The 22,245-nt window shown below is 42.1% G+C and overlaps 1 protein-coding gene across 8 annotated transcripts in view; it reads right to left on the bottom strand.

Moving 5' to 3' along the window:
* LOC121640474 (A-kinase anchor protein 13) overlaps positions 1-22,245 on the bottom strand; it is a 126,149-nt gene that overhangs the window by 15,281 nt on the left and 88,623 nt on the right. For 7 of the 8 annotated variants that reach the window (XM_041989604.1, XM_041986584.1, XM_041988049.1 and 4 more), the window contains 15 exons: positions 13,621-13,780; positions 11,788-11,855; positions 11,614-11,680; positions 9,937-10,087; positions 9,735-9,847; positions 9,486-9,632; positions 8,845-9,089; positions 8,506-8,631; positions 8,183-8,300; positions 4,802-5,050; positions 4,644-4,720; positions 3,282-3,463; positions 2,366-2,448; positions 2,061-2,249; positions 537-683 (listed from right to left, as the gene is read on the bottom strand). In XM_041989604.1, the coding sequence (XP_041845538.1) occupies positions 537-683; positions 2,061-2,249; positions 2,366-2,448; positions 3,282-3,463; positions 4,644-4,720; positions 4,802-5,050; positions 8,183-8,300; positions 8,506-8,631; positions 8,845-9,089; positions 9,486-9,632; positions 9,735-9,847; positions 9,937-10,087; positions 11,614-11,680; positions 11,788-11,855; positions 13,621-13,780 (2,122 nt within the window). The remainder of the gene's footprint in view (positions 1-536; positions 684-2,060; positions 2,250-2,365; positions 2,449-3,281; positions 3,464-4,643; positions 4,721-4,801; positions 5,051-8,182; positions 8,301-8,505; positions 8,632-8,844; positions 9,090-9,485; positions 9,633-9,734; positions 9,848-9,936; positions 10,088-11,613; positions 11,681-11,787; positions 11,856-13,620; positions 13,781-22,245) is intronic. The other variant, XM_041988842.1, reaches the window with a different exon arrangement.

Genomic DNA, 22,245 nt, shown 5'->3' with positions numbered 1-22,245 from the left:
TTAAAAAAAAAAAAAAAAAGTCATAACATGATCTAGCTTCTCTACATATCTCTTACAATCCACATCTAGCTGGTGTGATGTTTGTAGTGGTTGTGTTTGATTATATGACTAAATTAAAGCAACTGGATGGTTTTTGTAAGTGACATTGTTTTCCATCTCAGTGGATGCAGACGTGGAGCTTTTACAGATCAATATCCGCCACAGTATCAGCCTGCAAACCAGTCAGTCTAGAGCTATCGCTTCAGGCCACGTTTCCCTCAGGAAGCCTCAGCTTTGCTGTCCAAACCCTTCTAGAATGTTTTATCTGCTGCTCTGAACAGCGGCATTGTGGGAAGTGCTGGGTGTGGTGCCGCCTGCTGTTACTGTATCTCACCACCAAACGTTTGTTTAAAGAAAAATTTTAAAAAGTTTACGTTTAAAACTGTTGCTTGTCCAGCAACAGAATAATGCAGCTGGTTTGACGAGCAGGTGGACGTTCAGTGTGTGAGTCCCAACAATCTGAATAATTCAGCAAAGATCCAAAGTGGGGGTCTTACTCTTACTGCTATGCATCTGGTGACTGTCAAAACCTCCGAAGGTCTCGGCCCGACGGGGCAAACACACTGGTCCGGCGCCTCCTCCTTCATGTACGCTGGCCATCGCTCCTCCCAGACTGCTGTTCACCAGTGCCTGTAACGTTTCCACTGTCACACACACACACAGATACACACACAGATACATTAATGTGCAGGTTGGTAAGTGAATTATCCCAGTTAACTGTGTTACAGTTCAGCTCTGCACCCCTGACTCCTGGCAGGCACTTCTGTTTTCAACCTGGTACTGGCTGCTGTTGCTAAGCAACTATTGACAACCTGTTTGATCTACAGAGTTTTTTCACTAAAGGTTTAAATATATTTGCAATATGAAATTCAGATAAACTCTGGGAAGACACATGTTTTGGTATCAGCTTGAGAATGTCAACAGGAGATGCAGCCAGTGAAAACAGGAGGAATCAAAGCTGCTGCTAGTGGATGCAAACTTACAGGAAAACATAACCTCAGAATAAGAAAATACACCAGCACAGCAGATTAACATGTCAAATAAGGACGACTACTGGTCCAGGCTTTAAAAAGAAGGGTTAAAAACAACTGCACTTTTAATCTTCAACTGCACTGAATATGCAAACTGTAAAACAAATCCTCAGTATTTTTCACCAATACCATGTTTTTGTGGAAGACTAGAAATCAGGAGCAGCAGTGTGAGGCCTCCTTATCTCTGACCACTACACTAACTCAGAGAAACAGCATCAGTTTGTTGTGACTGCATTATTTACAATGTAAATACATTAAACACAAGATCCAGGAACATCTGTTGCAGCCCATGCAGAGCTGATGATACGTTTAGAAAAGATGCATCAGTGGTTTTTATAAAGTTTTAAATCTTCTAAAATCTACTGACATGGCTGGTAAAACTTAAAGTGATCTCAACGGGCAGAGAATAGGCTGTGCCTTGTTGTCTTTCTCCAAATTTAATCTCTTAGTCACAATTTACAGCTCGGCATCTGTCAGTTGACTTCTAGATTCACGCTGCTTTCCTCTCATACACATTTGATGAACGGAGCTGCAAAAGGTGCCAAACAGAGCTGGAAGATCTCAAAACACACCCTGATTCTTTTTATGTTTTCTGTATACCTTTTTCAGATAAATCATTGCAAAACACAAACACTCGCGCCCTCTGTTCGCTCTCAAGCTTTAATGAGATGCAGCTCCCCAGCAAATTACTTCTGGAACAGGATGAGCTCTCATCTGAAGGATGAATATACAAATCAACCTTGTGTCGAGAAAGATTTATTAGAAACGTAGCGTGTCTGATGTCTGAATCTGATTACTTTTGGGATATGGTGCTTTGACAGGAAAGTTAAGAAGTGTGGGGTGAGAGATGCTGTGTGTTTTGTTTAATGCCATACAAAGCATGGATATAAACTGAGACAAGGATGCTGTCTGTATTAAGTATTTGCCAATACTCAAAAGATGCATCTCCAGCAACTTATTCCTTACAAAGCCTTTATTCCTGTAACTTACCTTCCTGCAGGGCATCTTTCATGATGGATGCCCCCCGGGGCGGCTCCTGGCTGCAGGCTGACCTGAAGAAAGGTTCAATCTGCCGGCAGGCCTCTTCGCCTGGGTTCAACCCTTCCCACATCCCCCTAAAGAGCCGCACTTTCTCCTCTAGGAGAGACATGATCTCAGTATCCTTCTGCCTCAGCATATCTGGCCAGCGGAGACAGAAATATGGATAGATGTAAGGAAGATGGGCAAATGGTGAGAAGAATATTTGATGGTATTTCAAGAAAACTGACCCCTGCTTGCTTTCTTCCTTTTCTCACCTCTCATCTCTTTGGCTTTGGTCTCTAATTGTCTCTTGTCATCTTCTGTCTCACTGGGAATACCTTCATCTTCATCCTTCTCCCTGTCCAATCAAAGAGGAGAGACACAGCAGGTAAACTAGATGTGATTTACATAAAACATGAAATCCTCATCACTTACAGTGTGTATGCTTAAATTTAAAAGAGTGGATTTGATTTAATTTAAATTCTTTTTCATTTAAAAGATCAGAAAGTTTCTACAATGAATCATCAAAGGTCAAGGTGAATCTAAATAACTTAACAATAATTTCTGGTTTCATGACTTAAATTTCTGAATCACTAACCTCTGATAATTTCCAGACTGCAATTATCTTATTTTTTTTCCTTCATGTAGAAGCAGCCCAGAGCACAAACAGTCCTGCGTACTTTTCGTTGTAAAGACAACTGCGTGAGAATCAGTTTGGTTTTCATCTCCGTTCCTGCCGATAGCTTGATCTCAGTTTTGTATTCTGACAGAAGTCAGAGCAGGAGGGAGTGCGACAGAGCTCTAAATCTGTCTCCTTCCCACTGGCTGCATTCGAATAATCCTCTGCTTATAGTGAGCTGCCCTTGAAGCCAATCCAGCATTAGACTGTCCCCGAGTATATCGCAACCCCAGGTAGAGTAGTGCTAATCCTACTGACGGCACAGAGCTCTGTCACAACTTAAAGTATATTATGATCTAGAGAACTGGGCAGGGTCTAAGTCCTGGTTTACAACAGAATGAACTCAAACAGACCAGCCCTGAATGTTAAACAGCATGAGGAAGAGTCTGTTTGCAGTAGAGTTACACGTATGTGTCAAAGGGGAAGATGAGGCCAACATTCGAGCAAACATTTCTCTGGCAACAATAAAGTCTCAGTGCATTCAAATAAAGGAAGGGATGAATCCCACTCACATGGACTGCATGGCTTCCTGGATGAACTGCATCCAGGTGTTGCGTTCATCCTTCGAGCTGGCCAGAACCTCCATCATCTCCGGCTTTTCCATGCCTGCCGTGATGAGGAAGAGGCCGCGCTCTTTGTTGGCCACCTCCCTGACAATCAGCTTCTGGAGGGAGATGACTGTGGAGCGCTGGTCCTGCAGGAAGAGAGGGGGTATGAAGAAGGTTTGATAGCAGCGATATGGGAGGAGGGTGGGAAAGACAGTGGGAGGGTCAAGAGGGAGGAGAGGATTGCAAAAGCAGGAAAAAAAACAAGAGGGGAGGGCTTAATTATGGGCCAAGAAGAGGAAACAGAAACAAGTGCAGCAAAGATGAAAAGGAGGGTTAATTTATTTAAAACAGAGATATTAGAAAATAAAGAGAAAAGAGCACAAATTGTGATAGTTGACTCTGGGAATGCAAGAAAATACATTTTAGTTGAGCAGCAGCACAAACCGCTGTTTGATTTCTTGCTCTGTTGAGTCAAACTCTTCAGTTGTAACCACATCCCAACATTTTTCCTGCAAACCACTCGTCTGGGTTAGCTTACAGTTTTTCAGTTTCTCCTCCTGGTGTGACTACACTGTAAATAAAGGGGGGAAACACTACACCCCACGTTCTAACATTTAAATCAAATCAGGTTCGTATCCTGTAAGATTGTTTTTTTTCTAATATCCCTCCACTGCAACTGCAAGATTGAATTTGCAGCAAAAACAAGAAGAAGGAAAGATTCAGCTTCCAGTGTAAGCACAAAGAATAATGTAAGCTTCAGAAGAATAAGTTCCACCTCCCATCCCCATCTAGGTGTTACTGCCTGCATAGACCCCAAAAAAACCCTGATAATACAGCTGTCATCGATTTAGAACAGTGCAATCCCCATCACAGTGTCAGCAGCCCCGAATCAAACACAGCAAGCCTTTTTTCTTTTTTTTTTCTTTTTCTACTGATGGATTTGATTATCCTGCCACAGGCCTGCCTCTGTTTTCATTCCCTCTAATGTGTGACACAGAGAGTGTGCCATGCCATGAAGCTTTGAGTCCTGTAAACATGGAAAAAACTAAAACCTATGTGATTTATCAGGCTGGGTTGGAGGCCCAGGGCCAGATCAGCGTTATGAGGTTCAGCTAGCGTGCAAGCAAGAGTTGGGCATTATTGCACAGTGGGAAAAATAAGCTGGGCAGCTAATGCTAACAGCAGCAGTGGGATGGGAAAATATGACAACATCCTCTCTGGCTGTGCTTATGAGATCTTTATTACTGGAGGGAGGGAGCATGAGGGAGCAAAGAAAGGCGTAAAAGATGAAGGAAGTGGGAGACAGACCAGACAGCAAGAACTTACCAGCATGGCAAAGACATATTTCTGGTCTTTCTCTTGGAGGAATACCAAGACATCTGATAGGAGCAAAGCATGGACCTCTGGAAGACCAACAGACAATGTTAAGAAAGCAAAAAACTAAATCTGATTTCCACATTTAAAATTTATAAGCATCTCTTCACCCTTTAGCCTCCCCTGGATGTTCTTCAGCTGCAGACCTCCGTCATGGATCAGCTTCCTCTTCAGCAGGTCCTCCCTGGCAAAAATCTGACCGCCTTTCATCATCATGATGGACTTGGTGTCCATGCGGCTGTGGAAGTCCTTCAAACGCCGCCTCTTCTCATGCTCGTTCACCTTGCTATCGACCGCTGCAATCACCTCCTTTACTAACCGAACTGCCTCCGTCAAGTCATCGTAGTCTTCCTCGCTCTCTGTGTTGAACAAGTGACGAGAGGTCAAAAGGGAAATACTGTTAACAGTCTGACATTTAAGGAACGTATGAGCTCATACTGAATGAAATCCCAGCACCAGTTATATTCTGACAGGTCAGTTTGGTGATTTAACATTTAACAGAAAGTGTTTACACTCAGCAGGTGATGAAGACATAACTTTATCCTTTAACCAAACCTTGCAGTGGGATAAAAATCACCCAAACTTCAGAGAGAGATATCTCTTACTGTCTTAACTGTGGGAGATGAGGTTGTATCATGATGCATTTACGGTTTTAATCATTACATGATGAATATATATTTTCCTTACAGAAATATTGCACATTTTACATTGATATCAGGGGTTTGCCACTAAATAAGGACTCAACTGTATTGTCTTTTTTATGTATATTAAGCTACTAAATGGGACCAGAGCTTAAATGCCTCAAAGTTGTCTTTTTTTTGCTTCTATTGACATGATTTGTTTTTATTCAAGTGTTTTTTTTCCCCAACATTTAAACACACCCCATTGCCCCAGTCCAACCCACCCCTTGACACCAGATCTCACATAAAGATGTTGTGAGGCATATTCATATATGTTCTCGATCATGACAGAAAGAGAATAAAAGGTAGATAAATGCTACTGTATACCCAGAATATACACAACGCTTTACACATGCAGATAATTGGGTCATTGGGTGATACATCAACATGATAAAAAAATCATGAATCATTGTCATTAACTGACATATTCTCAACAAAATTTATGAATGGTTCTTTGATGGTAAACTTATTTTTCTAAATTAAGCTCATCATGTCTCTGATCCACTGGCCAAACTTTGGGGGCTAAGAGTCCTTCCACTTGGTGAGGATAAGTCTTCTGGCCAGCAGAAAAGAATATGCAATTATGTTTGAATAAAGAAGAAAAAGTATTCTGAAAGAATACCAACCAACCAAACAGTGAAATCAGAGTTGGGTGGATTATAATTTTGAAGTAGGTCTCAAACATTGAGCTCCAGAATTCATATGACTTAAGACACAACCAAAACATGTGTAACCATGTGGTGATGATAAAAGGTGAAAGGCTGAAGTCGTAGCTTAGCTACAGCATCATATTATATTTCCTGTATTAAGAGTGAAGTCAGTGTTATCGTTGACTCTCAGAAGGAAGATGGTTGGTGGGATGGGATGGGCGGCAGCTTGTCTCTTGTCTCAACAGTGTAGACTGCAGCACAATAAGTGTGTTGTGAGTCTGCAGTTAGGAAAACCCCAGAGTCAGTTCCTAATAAACACATTTACACTATATTTTGTGCATTTAGATTTTTGGACTCAAAATGTAACATTTTCCCCCCCAAGTAGGATATGTTCCTCTTGTTGTTGTACTTCAATGCTCCTACGCAGCAAAATATTATCTCAAAACTGTGAGTACATTCCTTATTTCCTTTCAGTATAAAAGAGAGTTGGCAGAAAAAAAGGTCTTTTTAAAGCACCTTGGGGATTAAGTCGGAGCTTCCCCCTTCCCACATGGAACTATAAAGCGGCTCTGGGGAAGGATTAGAGGGAACGTACACAGGAGGAGGTCTGTTGATGAGAACTGCTTTATATCAGATATGAATATGGTGTGAAATTTTTCAGCTGCGCAAACCTAAAAGAAAAACAGTATCCAACACCTGTTTGAGATTTCCTCAAATATATGAAGTCAAATGGGAGAAATTTTACTTTTGAGGATGTTTTCTAGAATAACAGACATTTTGTAGTTGAATGCTTTTAGTTAATAACTAGTAACAATGTTTTTGGATCATTTTTGTCATGAAAACACCTGGAAATCAAAAAGGCCTTACAACCTTAAAGCTTAAAGCTGCATACGGCATCCTGAAGCTTACTGAAGACAAGAACTTCTTGAAATATTTACAAATGAGATTACAGTTAAGCAAAGTCAGGATCAGGGTGCCTTTAATTCTATGCTATAGGTATATGGGAAAACATTATACAATCTTGGATAAAATTATTGTCTGTATATTTTAATCCAGCATTGTGCCTTTAAACTCTGATGTAGATGGGGGCTTTGTCCAAAACAGCTAAAGACTTACAACAATGAGCTGGAAGGATGCAGATCAATTTAAAGAGACTGTGTCTGCAGACGTTCTTAGAAATGATTTCCATGGAGGAGTCTGTGTCGCTTTAAACTAATGAGACACAGCTATTGAAAAACTGTAGTGCATAAACAACTCTCCACTTTTTTAAAGTTGTAAGGCAAATTCATTTGACAAAATGGTCCATATCTCTTTATTTATTACTCTAAATATGCATATACAGAGCGGTTTATTTTCTTCTGTTTGCTGAAAAACAACAAGAAAAAGAAACTAAATCTGTTTGGAAATAAATCTATTATAGTGCATTTTAACTTAAGTTTTTTTAGTTTTTTTATGAGCATTGACAAAGTGTAATTGGTGGAGGTGTTCAGCTGAGTTTGGATTTGTATCTGCCTGTTTTTATGAAGGACCAGATGATTTCACTTTTCTTATACTCTGATACAGAAAACCTAACAAATGAAAGAAAGTGTACTTTTCTTTTTGTTTTGTGAAAATGTCTTTCAGTGTGTGTGTTATCCCCGTTTCATATAAAGGATTTTTTCCAGGTGAGACAGGCTTGCCGGTGCTTTGATTTAAATGGGCCTTTCTACACATTTTACAAATCTAGCATTTAACATTTGGGTCAATGCGTCGCAACAACTTTGAAAACTTCTGAAAAGGGATTTATCTTGCTGAGATGTGCAGATGTGATTAATCATATTTATAAAAAAAAAAAAAAAAAAAAAAAAAACTTGTGAATGTTTGTGTTCACTGGCTTCAAGCTTATTATTTTAAATTCGCTTCTCTGCACTGATGGCAAAACTACAATTTTTTAGTATTTTCACTCATCTACTATCTACAAGCAATAATAATAATAATGATAATAATAATAACAATAATAAAAAATTTCATTTCTGGACGAATTTCATGACACTCAAGGTCAGCTTACATTTAAAGACAAATACACTTTGTGCAGCAACAGTCTGTGGTTATTAAGGTTCTTCACAAATAACACTCCCTCCTCCCAGTCCAAAAGTAAAAATGTTCATGAGATGAAACCAACCTTTAGTGTGCTGCAGCATCCTCTGTATCAGCACAGGGTACTTTGTTATCCTCTGGGTCACAAGCAGAATACATTCAGGGATACCAAGCCTCCGCACAATGCTGCTACTCATCTTTTTCTGGAAGATAAACAAGGTGCTTTAGAGGAACATGCCCACACAACAGGTGGCAGAGCTTCATGTAACCAGTGAGAAACCTACCAACTCCGGTGGAGCAAAGCAAAACATTAGATAAAACTTTGGAAGGTGTTGATATTATCTTTATAACAGTGAGCACTAATGAGACGGAGACTTGGTAAATACGTGCGTGAAAGCAGATTCTTACTTTGATGAAGGCTTTGAAGCGTCTGTCTTTGGTCAGGAGGTCCTTGTAAAAGTTGACAGCTTCATTGTGGCGACTGCAGAATCTTCCATAAACTTTCTTCATACTTTCACCGTTGGATCCAGAGAACTACGGCAAGACGTGATGGACATGAGTACACAAAACCAGCACCGCTACAGGGTAACAAAAAAGTTAGAGCCCTGACACTGTTATATAGTTTGCATGTGGGGATCTAATTTTAGTGCTCCCTCAGGATGTCTATTCAACCAGCTTCTGCAAAACCACCAAGAAAAAAAACTGAAACTACACTTCAAGACCACACCAGCATCTTCTGGCTCTGACCTGGCTGACCAGGATGTCTCCTATCCTGCTGATGATGAAGCTACCCTCCTCCAGGTGGCTCTCCTTCTTCCGCTCCAGGAGGCGCAGGAGGTGCTGTGAGTGGAGCTCCAGGAGTTCATCTAGTGCTGGAAAAAGCTTCTCAACTGTCTGCAGCTCCAGCTGCACCTCCTTTTGAAGACCTTTGCTGTACACTTCTGACATGATGCGCAACGTCCGGATGTGATGCATCTCCGTCTGCATGAGCTCTGCAGACGTAAAAAGACAGCAGCACATTTCATCACAGAAGTCTGCAAACTGATTAAATGAATTTATTACATCATATTGTTTGGTGCTGCAGGGATGAGTTTCTAGTAATCAGGTCAGTCAAATTTGCCACAAGTAGATTCAAATTAAAAGTCAGAGCAGCTCTGGGAATTTAAATGTAATTTAGGGCTTGTTTTAATTAAGGTAAACCTGAAGCCTCATTCCGGTTCAGATCCTACCAAAACAAGCTAAAGAGAAAGCTGTAAAGAGTCGGTTCAAGGTTCAGGTGCAATCTTAGAAGATGTAAAAGAAATGTATTTTTACAATGTCTTCCTCAAGATTCAGTTGTAATGGGTAAAAATCTGTTCAGAAATACAGAATATCAGGTATTGATGTACCGTAGATGACGTCTTGTCTCTTCACCAGCTCTTTGTCCAGCTGCTGCAGGTACTGCTGCTCCACACCCAAACTCCACGAGTCTGCCTCCAGGTCTTTGGCCTCCGCCTCAAACTCCCCCATCAGCTGCCCATCCATCATCTCTGTTCCTGAAACAACAAGAGTTTATATTTACAATATTCATTCATTCACATTCATGCAGAGATTTAAGTCAACTTTTTGTGTGAAGATCGGTGTGTGTGTGTGCTGACCTTCATCTGTGAGCGACTCCATGGATTCTGTAACCTGGTTGGTTCTGTTGAGCGAGTCAGTGGATTGAGAGAGATACCGCAGGCCTTTAATGGGCATCTCATCCAACACTGGACTGAAAGGAGAAATAATAATCAATTCTGCATCCAAAGTTTAAACACAAGTCAAAAAAGAAAAATCAAGCACCATCACATTAATACTCACCCAGCAATGTTGCTTATTGAGAGGCTCTTTGAGAGGTTGTTTCCATGGAAAGCCATGATGCTGGTGTGTCTCCGTGACGATGAGACCATCAAGGAAGAATGGTCTTCAGGGGACAAGATGGCCGACCAGGGACGTTCCCTCGTCCCACCGGCTGGAGCAGAGACAGGTTATATCACAGTTAGAGGGACAGGAACCTAAAAGTAACCACAAATCTTTCCCGCTGCTTCTGTGACTATTTGCTTATTAAGTCCCAAAAACCGGCAATCTCCCAAACAGAACAAAGTGCTTCTTTAATTTTCTTAAACAAATTAACATAATTTTTTTAATTTAATTACATCTGAACAATAAAGGCCAGTTAAGACTTTTGCTGAAGTCAGAGGTTGAGGTTTCCTTAGAATAAAATCAGTTGCTGAAGAAACCTCCAAAGATCGTAAATGTGAGGTTTTATTGTGATTTATTTTGGTATTATTCTTAATAAGGGATTAATGAAACAACTGAAATAAAAACATCAAAGATCTTTGTAACCAAATGATGTAAAAAAAAATAAAAATAAAAGACTCGAACTTTATCGCAACCAGATCTGGAGGAAAGTATTGAGAGACCAGGGAAACGCATTAGTGACGCTCAGCAATACACCACTGATAAACTGATCTGAATCAGAAGTTTTACAAGCAAAACCTGCGTGACTTTTTATAGCTGCATGTACTTCCTATCACCTTGCAACAAGGCTTAGTATTAATGTAGCTTTATGGTAGGAATCTTTCATTTAAATTAAAAGGAATGTCAGCAAAAAAACAAACAAACAAACAAAAACATCTCTGTGTTCCTTCAGAGCACAAAAAGAAGAACCCTGATGAATTGTGGGAGGAGCTTTCTTTGGTTGGATGTGACAGGATAAACAGGCTCAGCTCAGGACGGAGTCCGGGGAGTTTGGAATAAAGATGGCCAGGACCACCAGATTCCAATCCAGGTGAGAGGTGAGACACAGAGAAGGTATTCTGAAGCAGTGGTTCACAAACTTTTTCAACTACGACCCCTAAGATGACATACACTGTTGTTTGCAACTCAAACTGTCACCAAATTCGGATTTTTCATATGGCATGAGTATTAACTTTGCTGCATATACATTAAACATTAATATAACATTAATTTCACAGATTAATCTCTTTGCCTTAATGCATTTATTTTCACAACCCTAATAACAATCCCACATTAATTTAATAAATGTAGGCTATATTTGTTTTACAATGATCTGGCGACCCCCTAAAATTATCCAGTCAGTTTGAGAATCACTGTAATAAAACATGGTAACAGTCTCAAATAAAGAGCCAAAACAAAACTAATAACAAATTAACTAATAAGATAAAATAAATAAATAAAATGAAATAAAATACTTTTCAAAATTAAAATAAAAGAATATCAACACTATTCTTCAAAGGCAAACAGCTGGAGAAAGTAGTATCCCAAGGATCCCCCTCACAGAGGAAGGCTGAGTCGATTCACCATATAGGATTTGAATCTCAGTAATGAAATGTGTATTAATCTAAACTCTCAGTTTTCATGTTATTTGCATTTGTTTCACATATATCACTCACTACTTGGGTATATCCTCATTTCTGCTGTAAATTCCTAGCTACTGGTCTCTGTGGTGGAATCCCAGGTTAGTTTGAAACTCACATTTGTTCCTCATTGTGACTGTAGGGAAAGAGCTTGAGTCTGGTACTGCAACCTGTTGTTTGGGTAACTAAACACAGGAACAGAGAATAACATAAGTAAAAAGCAGACTGATATTGGCTGAAGGACAACAGAATACTGGAGTCAGCAGGAGAGTAACTGGGAGGGAAGTTTTACCTTCATCTTCACCTTGGCACAGACAGGCAGGCTGTCTCTGCAGCCCTTGTGGACGGAAGCGTTACAGTCTGGAAAAGAGAGGCAGCAGTGAGCACTGTGAGCCTGGTGGTGGTGGTGGTGGTGCTGGGGCCAGTGAGGGTGTGTGGAAAGGTGGGGGTTAGAAATTCTGACTGGTTTTCATGGCCGGCCAGGAAACTCCACCAGCCCGCTAATGAAAGCCAGACTGGAGCTGTGCATGTGATGCAATCGAGGGGTAATACCGCTTGTGGACGAATGGAAAGAAAGGGATAGGCTATGGAATGACGCACACATATGTACACAGCACTGCATGGGAACAATTCAATTATGTAAACATTCCCAAATCACCATTTAGGAACAAAAGTCATAATTCCTGACTACTAAAATAAGATCTGCTCTGCTATCTAATCCTGTTCCGACTCAAATACTCCGGTATTCTGTAAGAAACCACCTCACAGTGTTCACTTTCATACTGTCAACCGCTTTTGGGCAAAGATGCAAAAAGAAAACAGAACAACTATATTGGTCGATCAGGAAGTACCAGTGAGAGGAGGAAGCGTATCTAAGTAGACGTTCACAAAGTTTCCTCTAATTTAGATTCTGACATCTTTCCACTTCAGCAATAGTGTATTTAAAAAACATGTTGCAAAAATTAAAGCTACAACCACACCATCAGACCTTATCATCCATGCTGACTTGCATGCAGCATTTCCGCTCCTAGGATTACATCATCTCACTTTAACTGCGAATCACTGTGGGAAACTAACACAAACCACAGTAACACCATCAGGGTTCAATGGCACTTCCAGTCATTGACTGAAAGTCTTCCCTTTCTTCACTTCATTTTCTCATCTATCTTCTCTGCTCCTCATAGTTTAATTGGGTGTTTTTCACCTTTTTTTTTTTTTTTTTGTGGCCACAACTAATTCCAGCAAATCTGAGACAAAGGATCACTGTATTTGTCTGCCGAATGGACACCAGCCAGACATCTGCGAGTATAAACCTCCTGAAAACACCCTCTAACAATCTGAAACAGACTACTCGAACACAAAAAGAGCTGTTTCTTGTCAGACTGGAGTATCTCAGGCAGAATGTGACCATAGAGAGGATGCCTGTAATTCACTGCAAAGCCCATTTCTCCTTTTTGAGTGATTTTTATTTTTTTTTTTTTGGAGGGGGGATGTTGTGCCAAAAGCCTTGTGCAATACACTACATCCTCTTTAGGTCTGCTGCTGGTGCTTCAGTGAGAAACAATTCAAAACTGCTTTCTTGTCTGTACTGACAGCCTGACTGGGCTGCATTAGAAGTCATCCTTTAGGGAGTTTCACTACTTCTTAAGAGATCATGAGGCTGGTTCAGACAAGTATCCAGATGCCGCAGCCATTTAGCCAACCGCCGATATGAGGTGTGTGATGGGTACGGCAAGTTAAAAATTCAAGTTATACATGAATCCTGACCATGTTAACTTTAGTAAAAGCATTAGCAGGGTTGTTTTCAATAACAATTGATAAATAATAATAAATAACAAATATTTTTAAGTTTAATAATCTATTAAGAGAGCATACATGTCAACTGTGTGCTACAAACAGAAATTTACAGTAAGCTAGCTTGAGCTGCTGTAAAGAATGAGTCATGGCTGGTGATGTATGCATACTGGGGACATTTTCTTTTCCACTCTTGTTTTCTTTTCCATTTGTTCAAGGTTGTGTTAACAGCTTAGCATCTCTTCAGATTAGACTCTAATAAGTCTCTAACAGATGATCACATCATTAAATCTGACAAATCGAGCATTGACTTGGGGCAGGGGATACTTACATGTGCAAAACAGAGCCTCCTTGCTAATAAAAGCCTTATTGCACTGGGAGCACTGGCCAGCCTGGCCGGAGCCGACCGCTGTAAAAAGATGGCCATTCACTGTCTTCTTGTCCTTCTCCTTGCCCTCCTTGTCTTTCTCCTTTTTCTCTCGATCCTTTTCCTGTAAGAAATTGAAAGGTTTTTTAAAGTACCGTCCAGTTAGAAGTAGGAGATAGAGCAAGACTCAAAGAGGAAACCTGATTATGAGTGGAGACCGACACCAGATGCTGGCAAAATGTTTCACCGTTAGGCCAGTTTCTCATGTTAAATTCCAATCTGAACCCCACTGAGCAATATTATTACTCGGATATAGCGCACAGCAGGGAAGGTTTGCATACTAATTCATGCATTATTTATGCAGGCAACAAAGTGTCTCATTAAAGGACCCTTTTAAATGTAGAGTGTTTTTGTTTCAGGCAATGTTTTAGTTTGGCTCAGAATGATAATTTGCTTGTTTTTATAGGATTATTGGTTGGTGTTTAATGTGTAAGAGGATAGTTTATAGTGAGCATTAATACAACAAAGGACAGCTAATTGTCATATAACTCATATCCTGTGTAGGCTCAGCTACTTGAATACTGTTGTTCTGATCATTTAACTGTACGATGACTGAGCATGGAGTGACACATCTGCAGGATACAGGAATGCCGACGGAGACTTGCTGTCTGGGAATCACATCTCTGACCTTTCCAAAACAGGCTGGTCTTTCTGCTGCCTCTGCATTAATAGACGAGCTCATCCTCAGCAGTTGGTCATCCCTGCACACTGAGCTGAATCACAATCCCATAAAGCAATGCAGAAAAGAACAGAGCTCTTATTCTCTTGGATTTGCATCACAGAGCCTCCACCCAAACCCAGAGGAAATGGGAAAAAGGAGTTTTCCAGCTCATTTTAATGGCCAGCCCTGGGCCTCTTGGTTTGTGAGGACCACAAAGCTCTAACAGACCAGAACTCATTTTTGTTCAGTTTTTAAGATGCCAAAAGGCTGACAGGACCACAGCATGTTTCAAAGCCATTACAACACACAGCGTTCATTCTCACTTCCTGCAACAACAACTGTCTAACCAATGGTAAAACCCAGCGTCAAACTTCTTCAACATAGTTAGAATCACTTTTTGGCACCTTTCATCTACAAAACACCAAGACACTTCGAAGTATTTTAAAGACAAAAGAAGAGAAGATGATTCTCAGCCATTCTTGCTGTAAGCATTCTTAACAGTAGACATTATCACTCATGACATCTAACCCAGAGATTTAAATAAAGAGACGTTTGCATGAGACAAACTCTAACAAGCTGTGACTTCAAAGGGGGGGGGGGGAACTAAAAAACTAATAAACAAAACAAAAAAACAAAAAAAAACAACAACACATCAACCAACAAAGCAACATTTTAAACTTGATATTGTGACAGCCACTACACTTTGATCACAGTGAGACCAGGGAAGCAGCGTCCTCTCTTAGCCTACCTCCAGCCAAGCTTTCCATCTTATTGAGAAGCCATGGCTCCCTGTGAACCTCCTGTACAACATCTCTGGCTGCGGCTGAGCGGGTGAAGCTACAACCGACACCAAGGCTGCATCAGAAACGCTGCAATGAGGAAGTGACTGCCTTGCTACAGGAGGTGCTATTTCTGCAATGACCCTTCAGTCTGGTACAGACACTGTGACAAAACTGCACAAACTAGATCCTCTTCCACAGCGTTCAGACTTTCAGTAGGAAGCAGAAACTGTAGCTGTGGGATTCTTTGCATTCAAAACAGATAAGATATCAAAGAATAACTTCTAACAATCACACCAGGACAGTTCAATTACAAATCATCTTGTTATGATGTCGATAGAGAGGTGTGTTTGAATGCACTGTTACTGAGTCAATCATTTCTCTTGTCACTAAAGAGACAGATGAAATCTAATAACTGTAACAAGGTGCTGCTGCAACAAAATGAGCTCGTTTAAAGGAAAGTTTTATTCGTGGTCAATAATTTTGACCTTAACCAGGCTCTTTCAGTCCTGTCACTTTAAAAGCAAAGCATTGGCTTAAGAGAGGAGATCAGAAAACCACAAGCAACTCTGCCTTCCTGTTTTACTTCCTGTTCACCCCTCAGTGTCTCTGTGCAAAGGTTATGTGTTTTATACAGACACACATTTCTAAATATTGTCACTTTATTATTTATTATTATAAGTTAAATTTAGGGCTCTTAGAAACATTTTAAAACAATTGAAAATGCATTTATATATAGTAAATAGAAATGTATATAATATACTCATATAATATACTCATGACTCAGAACAAGCACTGATTTCAGTCAGGGTTGGTACAGTCAGTTAGGTGAGTTTACTGCTTGAGTTTCTGTCTTGGTTTCGGGTTATTGTTTACATTGCTGGTGTGGGGCTCTGTCGTTAGCACCTTCTCTCTTCAACCAGTTGAGGCCGTGACGCGGGTCACACCCACTGTGTACTGCTCAGGGCAAAGCAGATAGAGGCGATTTCAGCCGGGTGCAATCAAGCAAAGTGTGCTCAGCTGTGTCAGCTCCAGGTACTTTTCCACACATGGTGCGCTGAAGCGTCAGCGAGGCGTCTGCCTTTGTGTCAGCCCACGTTGGGTTAAGACCACTGAGGGTAAAGACCTGCGAGTCTACCTGCGCGAGTCCACCGAGCAAAGGCACGAGCTTAAAACTCTATAAAACTATATTAACGCACAATGTGCTTCAAACCCATCCCTGTCAGATATGGGTACAGACCAAGGCGTGTCACCCATAGACACCGCAATCCGCAAAACCTGTCCTTTCCAATGGCATGCACGTCAGTCACACCCTCTGTTACCTTTGGTCTCTGGAACTGTCAGTCCGCAGTTAACAAAACAGAATTTATCAGTTCATTGATAAATCTCTCTGACATTCAGGTCCTAGCCCTGACTGAAACCTGGATCCGTCCAGAAAACACAGCTACACCAGCTGCCCTTTCTGTCAATGCAGAATTTAGCCAAACACCTCGCTCAGCTGGACGAGGAGGTGGAACGGGCATTCTTATTTCTAAAAAGTGGAACTTAACTTCTGTCCGTCCTATGGCTAACTGCTCATCACTTGAGTATCACGCAGTAAAGGTCTCTACACCCATCACTGCATATATTCTGGTCATCTACCGCCCTCCGGGTGGCAGTATAGCTGAGTTTGTCTGTGAAATGGACATGATTCTCTCTGACATTCCTGATGATGGCACACCACTAATTGTCATGGGAGACATGAACATTCACATTGACAAACCACAGGCAACTGACTTTCTGGCTCTTATCTACTCTTTCAATCTCAAACTGGTACAGACTCCTCCAACACACAAAGCTGGCAATACTCTTGACTTGGTGCTGACCAGAAACTGCTCCACAGCCGACCTGTCTGTCACCCCGCTGCACCTCTCTGACCACTTCCTGGTTAAATTCTCTGTCTTCCTTCCTCATGTCAATCAAGCGGCTCCAAAAATGGTGTCCTACCGCAGAAACTTGAGATCCCTCAGACCTACACAGCTGTCTGATGAGGTTTACTCTACCCTCCCTTCCCACTCAGACTTCTCCTTACTGTCTGTTAATGAGGCTACAGAAACACTCTGCTCCTCTCTCGCCTCCTCTCTGGACAAACTCTGTCCTCTGGTGTCAAAACCAGCCAGACAAAACCCTCCCAGTCCATGGCTCACAGAGGCTCTAAGGGATCACAGAACCGGACTCAGGGCGGCTGAAAGAAAGTGGCGCAAATCAAAAGAGCACACTGACTTGTCTGAGTACCAGCAAAAACTTGTAACTTTCACATCCAGCCTAAAGGCGGCCAAGATAGCCTTTTATCAGAACAAGATCCGCAATGCTCCCAACACACGACAACTGTTCATGGCGTTTAACTCTCTTCTATCTCCACCACCTGCTCAGCCTCCCACTGTGCTGACTGCAGAAATGTTTGCTTCCTACTTCACTGAAAAGGTTGCTACCATCAGTAACCAATTCACTGAGCCTGACCAACTCAGCCTTACCAAACCAGCTACTGGTACCTCACTATGCTCCTTCCGCTCTCTAAATGAGGACGAAGTCTCTAAACTTCTAGTCAGCTCAAAACCCACAACCTGTCCTCTTGATCCTGTTCCCTCTGACATCCTGCAGAGCATTTTACCTACAGTCAAATCTGCAGTAACTCATATTATCAACTCCTCTCTTAAATCCGGTGTCTTTCCTTCTGCCTTCAAGCAAGCTCGGGTTACCCCACTGCTGAAGAAACCCACACTTAACCCAGCCCAGGTTGAAAACTACCGGCCGGTCTCACTGCTTCCATTCATGTCTAAATTACTAGAGCGTGCCGTCTTCAGTCAGGTCTCACGGTTCCTCCAAGACAACAACCTGTTAGATCCATATCAATCTGGATATAGGCAAGGTCACTCTACTGAAACTGCTCTCCTGTCAGTTACTGATTCCCTACGGCTTGCCAGATCCACTGGTCAATCCTCAGTCCTTATACTGCTGGACCTGTCGGCTGCCTTTGACACTGTCAACCATCATATACTGTTCTCCAAACTCTTAGAGCTTGGCATCTCAGGATCTGTCCTCTCGTGGTTTACATCCTACCTCACAGGGAGATCATTCAAAGTATCTTGGCGAGGGGGCGTGTCCAGATCACATGGGCTGACAACAGGGGTGCCTCAGGGCTCGGTGCTCGGCCCTCTTCTCTTTTCCCTATACACCTCCTCACTCGGTGCAGTCATTAGCTCTCATGGTTTCTCCTACCACTGCTATGCAGATGACACTCAGCTTTTCCTTTCTTTCCCACCTGATGACACAACCGTCTCAATGCGAATATCAGCATGCCTTGCTGATATCTCTGCATGGATGAAGGATCGCCACCTTCAGCTAAATCTGTCCAAGACTGAGCTTATTGTCTTCCCAGCCAGTCCTTCTTTACCACCACAGATAAGTGTGCAGCTTGACTCAATCACACTAGTGCCTACATCTTCTACCAGGAATCTTGGTGTCATGGTAGACAACCAGCTGACCTTTAAGGACCATGTTGCCTCGGTTTCCCGGTCTTGCCGATTTGCTCTCTACAACATCAGGAGGATCAGACCCTACATGACTGAACACACGACCCAGCTCCTGGTCCAGGCTCTGGTCATTTCACGCATTGACTACTGCAACTCCTTACTGGCTGGCCTGCCTGCATGCTCAGTTAAACCTCTGCAGATGATCCATAACGCAGCAGCACGTCTGGTCTTCAACCAGCCCAAAAGAGCTCATGTCACTCCGCTGCTAATTGCTCTTCACTGGCTTCCAGTTGCAGCACGCATCAAATTCAAAGCTCTGCTTCTGGCTTACAAAACAATATCCCAAACGGCTCCGGTCTACCTTCACTCCTTAATCCAGAGCTACACTCCCTCTCGAAACTTACGCTCTACCAGTGAAAGACGCCTAGTGCTCCCACCACAACGTGGCGCAAAATCAGTAGCTAGACTCTTCTCCTCTGTTGTTCCCCGGTGGTGGAACGATCTACCAAACTCCGTCCGATCCGCAGAGTCCGTATCCACTTTTAAGACCAAGCTAAAGACTCAGTTGTTTAAGGAGCATTTCCACATTTAGCTTAACTAAATGAGTCAGAAAGATTTGTCCAGCTTTTTGGCTCAAACAAGTACTGAAGAAGCTGTGTGCACTTATGCCCAAGATGATATTGTGTGATGAAATCATGCACTTATGCCCAAGTTGATATTATGTGATGAAATCATGCACTTATGACCTACTTGATATTGTGTGATGAAATTGTGATCCTGTATTTAAATAAAATGACTAAAAAAAAAAAAAAAAAAAAAAAAAAAAAAATTATATGCACTGCACTAGCACTACATGGCAGCACCTGGGTCCAACTGGACTCAAAAGCGGTCTGACTATCACTTAATTATGACGTCCCATCTTGTTTGAATTCATGCTTGTGTTGTTCTTCCTCTCAAATGTAAGTCGCTTTGGATAAAAGCGTCTGCTAAATGACTGTAGAATAGAATAGAATAGAACATATTCATTCACTGCTAGTTGTTTCAGGGAAAAATTCATCATGAATCTGTGGTAATATTTATCTCAAATAAAGACAAAATAACTTTGACCACATGACACCCCAGAGATTCATGTCTGTGAAAGGAAAATGTTCTGAACTCAAAAACCAATCTGGCTAGGAAAAACTGAGCAGGCTAGGTTTAAAACCCTAAAGCAACACACATAAACCCCAGCTGATCGACTGGGGCTGTTCAAAGGCCAGAAGCAGAAGAGGATACACGTATCAGGTCTCAGTGTGAATGTAAATGTACAGCAGTGAAGCAGCCTGATGCTCACTCATTCTGGTTTAAAAGGAGAGAGCTGTTAAAGAATAAGGCCAAAAAAGGCGGCCGAGGTTTGAGGTAACAGCATATACTGTATACGCTACCCATCCAAAATAAAACGTATGGATCTAACGAGGCCAACAAATAGGAGCCTCCCATTGGATAATTATTGCATGGATGATCATGCTCCAGCTGGCAACAAGTTATTTAACCCTACACAGCCATGTCAGAAGACACATCCTGCTTGTGGAAAAGGTGCTAATCTGTTTCAGAAGGGTCAGATTATTGGCATCAAGCAGAGAAAACATTTAAGGAGATGCTAAAATTACTAAAATTGGGTTAAGAACTGTCCAATGCATTATTAAACAAAACTAGGGGGGGACCGTTGTCTTCCAGGAAGAAATGTGATCGGAAAAAAATCTTATATGATGGTGATCAGCGATCACTTAAATGCTTTAAATACAAGTAGAACTCAAGGCTATGTTTAATAGTGAAAGTAAGAGCATTTCCACATTCACAATGCGACGGAAACTCAAGGGATTGGGACTGAACAGTAGGGCTGCAACGATTAGTCGACGTTGTCGACAATAGTCGACAATAAAAATAGTCGACAACAAATTTAGCCATCGACTATTGTTGGCAAAAAAAAAAAAAAAACTACAGAGTGAGACGTCTTCTAATCCTATCTCTACTGAGAGTTGCACAATGCACATGCGCAAAGAGGGGGAAAAAAATACAGAGTGAGACATCGTCTTCTTGTTTTTTATCTCGGCTGAGAGTTGCACATGCGCAATAAAGTTCACCAGGGGAAAAATATGGTGCCGGACCAGGGAGGAAAACCGAGGAGGAGAACGTTAAAAGTCTGGGATAACTTCACGTTAAACTTACAAAATAAATTAAATACATGTGAGATTTGTAAAGCGGACCTTGAATACCACGGAAGTACGTCTGCAATGCTTGAACATTTAAAGAGGAGGCACGTCGGACTTACATAACAACCTCATGCAAGACTTCAAAGCTGAAAGTGAAATAGGATCCATATATAATAATCATGAGATACATAATCCGATTGGTCGACTAGTCGTTTTAATAGTCGGTGACTAATCGACCATCAGAATAGTCATTAGTTGCAGCCCTACTGAACAGTAGGGGTTTGTATCGGCAAGAGCCTGGCAATACGATATGTATCACAACACGGGGACAATGATTTGATATATTGTGGTACTATAAGTATTGTGATTTTTCTTTACCAGAATTTAATGGTAAGAAAACTGACAGCATAGTAAACACTGCAAGCTCTTATTTGCTGATCATGACATAAGATTACTGAATAAGAGGGATCTTCATTTCACTACAGAATAAATAAAAACACTTGTCGTTATGTGTGAGGTTAATAAAGAAATTTTCCATCCATCCATTTTCTGCCGCTTATCTGGAGTCGGGTTGCGGGGGCAGCTGCCTAAACAGCGAAACCCAGACTTCCCTCTCCCCGGCCACATTCACCAGCTCATCCGGAGGGATCCCGAGGTGTTCCCAGGCCAGCCGAGAGATGTATTCCGTCCAGGTTGTCCTAGGTCTTCCCCGGGGCCTCTTCCCGGTGGAACGTGCCCAGAACACCTCACCAGGGAGGCGTCCAGGAGGCATCCTAACAAGATGCCTGAGCCACCTCATCTGGCTCCTCTCAATGTGGAGGAGCAGCGACTCTACTCTGAGCCTGTCCCGGATCACCGAGTTTCTCACCCTCTCTCTAAGGGAGTCCCCGGGGGACACAGTTGAATGCCTTCTCCAAGTCCACAAAACACATTTAGATTGGTTGAGCAAACTCCCATGCCTCCTCAAAGACCCTGAAGAGGGTGTAGAGCTGGTCCACTGTTTCACGACCGGGACGAAAATCACACTGCTCCTCCTCAATCCAAGGTCCGACTATCCGATGGACCCTCCTCTCAAGCACCCCTGAATAGACCTTACCGGGGAGGCTGAGGAGTGTGATCCCCATGTAGTTGGAGCATACCCTCCGTGGACCACCACGGTGGACCACCACCCCAGTCTGCCAGTCCAGGGGAACTGTCCCCGATGTCCACGCGATGCTGCAGAGGCCTGTCAGCCAAGACAGCCCTACAGCATCCAGAGCCTTAAGGAACTCTGGGCGGACCTCATCCATGCCCAAGTTTTTGCCTTAGCGACCGTCGAAGCTGCACTACGCTTAGCCCGCCGATACCCATCAGTTGCCTTTGGAGTCCCACAGGCCAAAAAGGCC

Source organism: Melanotaenia boesemani, chromosome 1 (genome assembly GCF_017639745.1).
Source record: "Melanotaenia boesemani isolate fMelBoe1 chromosome 1, fMelBoe1.pri, whole genome shotgun sequence".
NCBI lineage: Eukaryota > Metazoa > Chordata > Actinopteri > Atheriniformes > Melanotaeniidae > Melanotaenia > Melanotaenia boesemani.
Note: the sequence above shows the minus strand (reverse complement) of the source record. Positions and strands in the feature narration are given on the sequence as shown.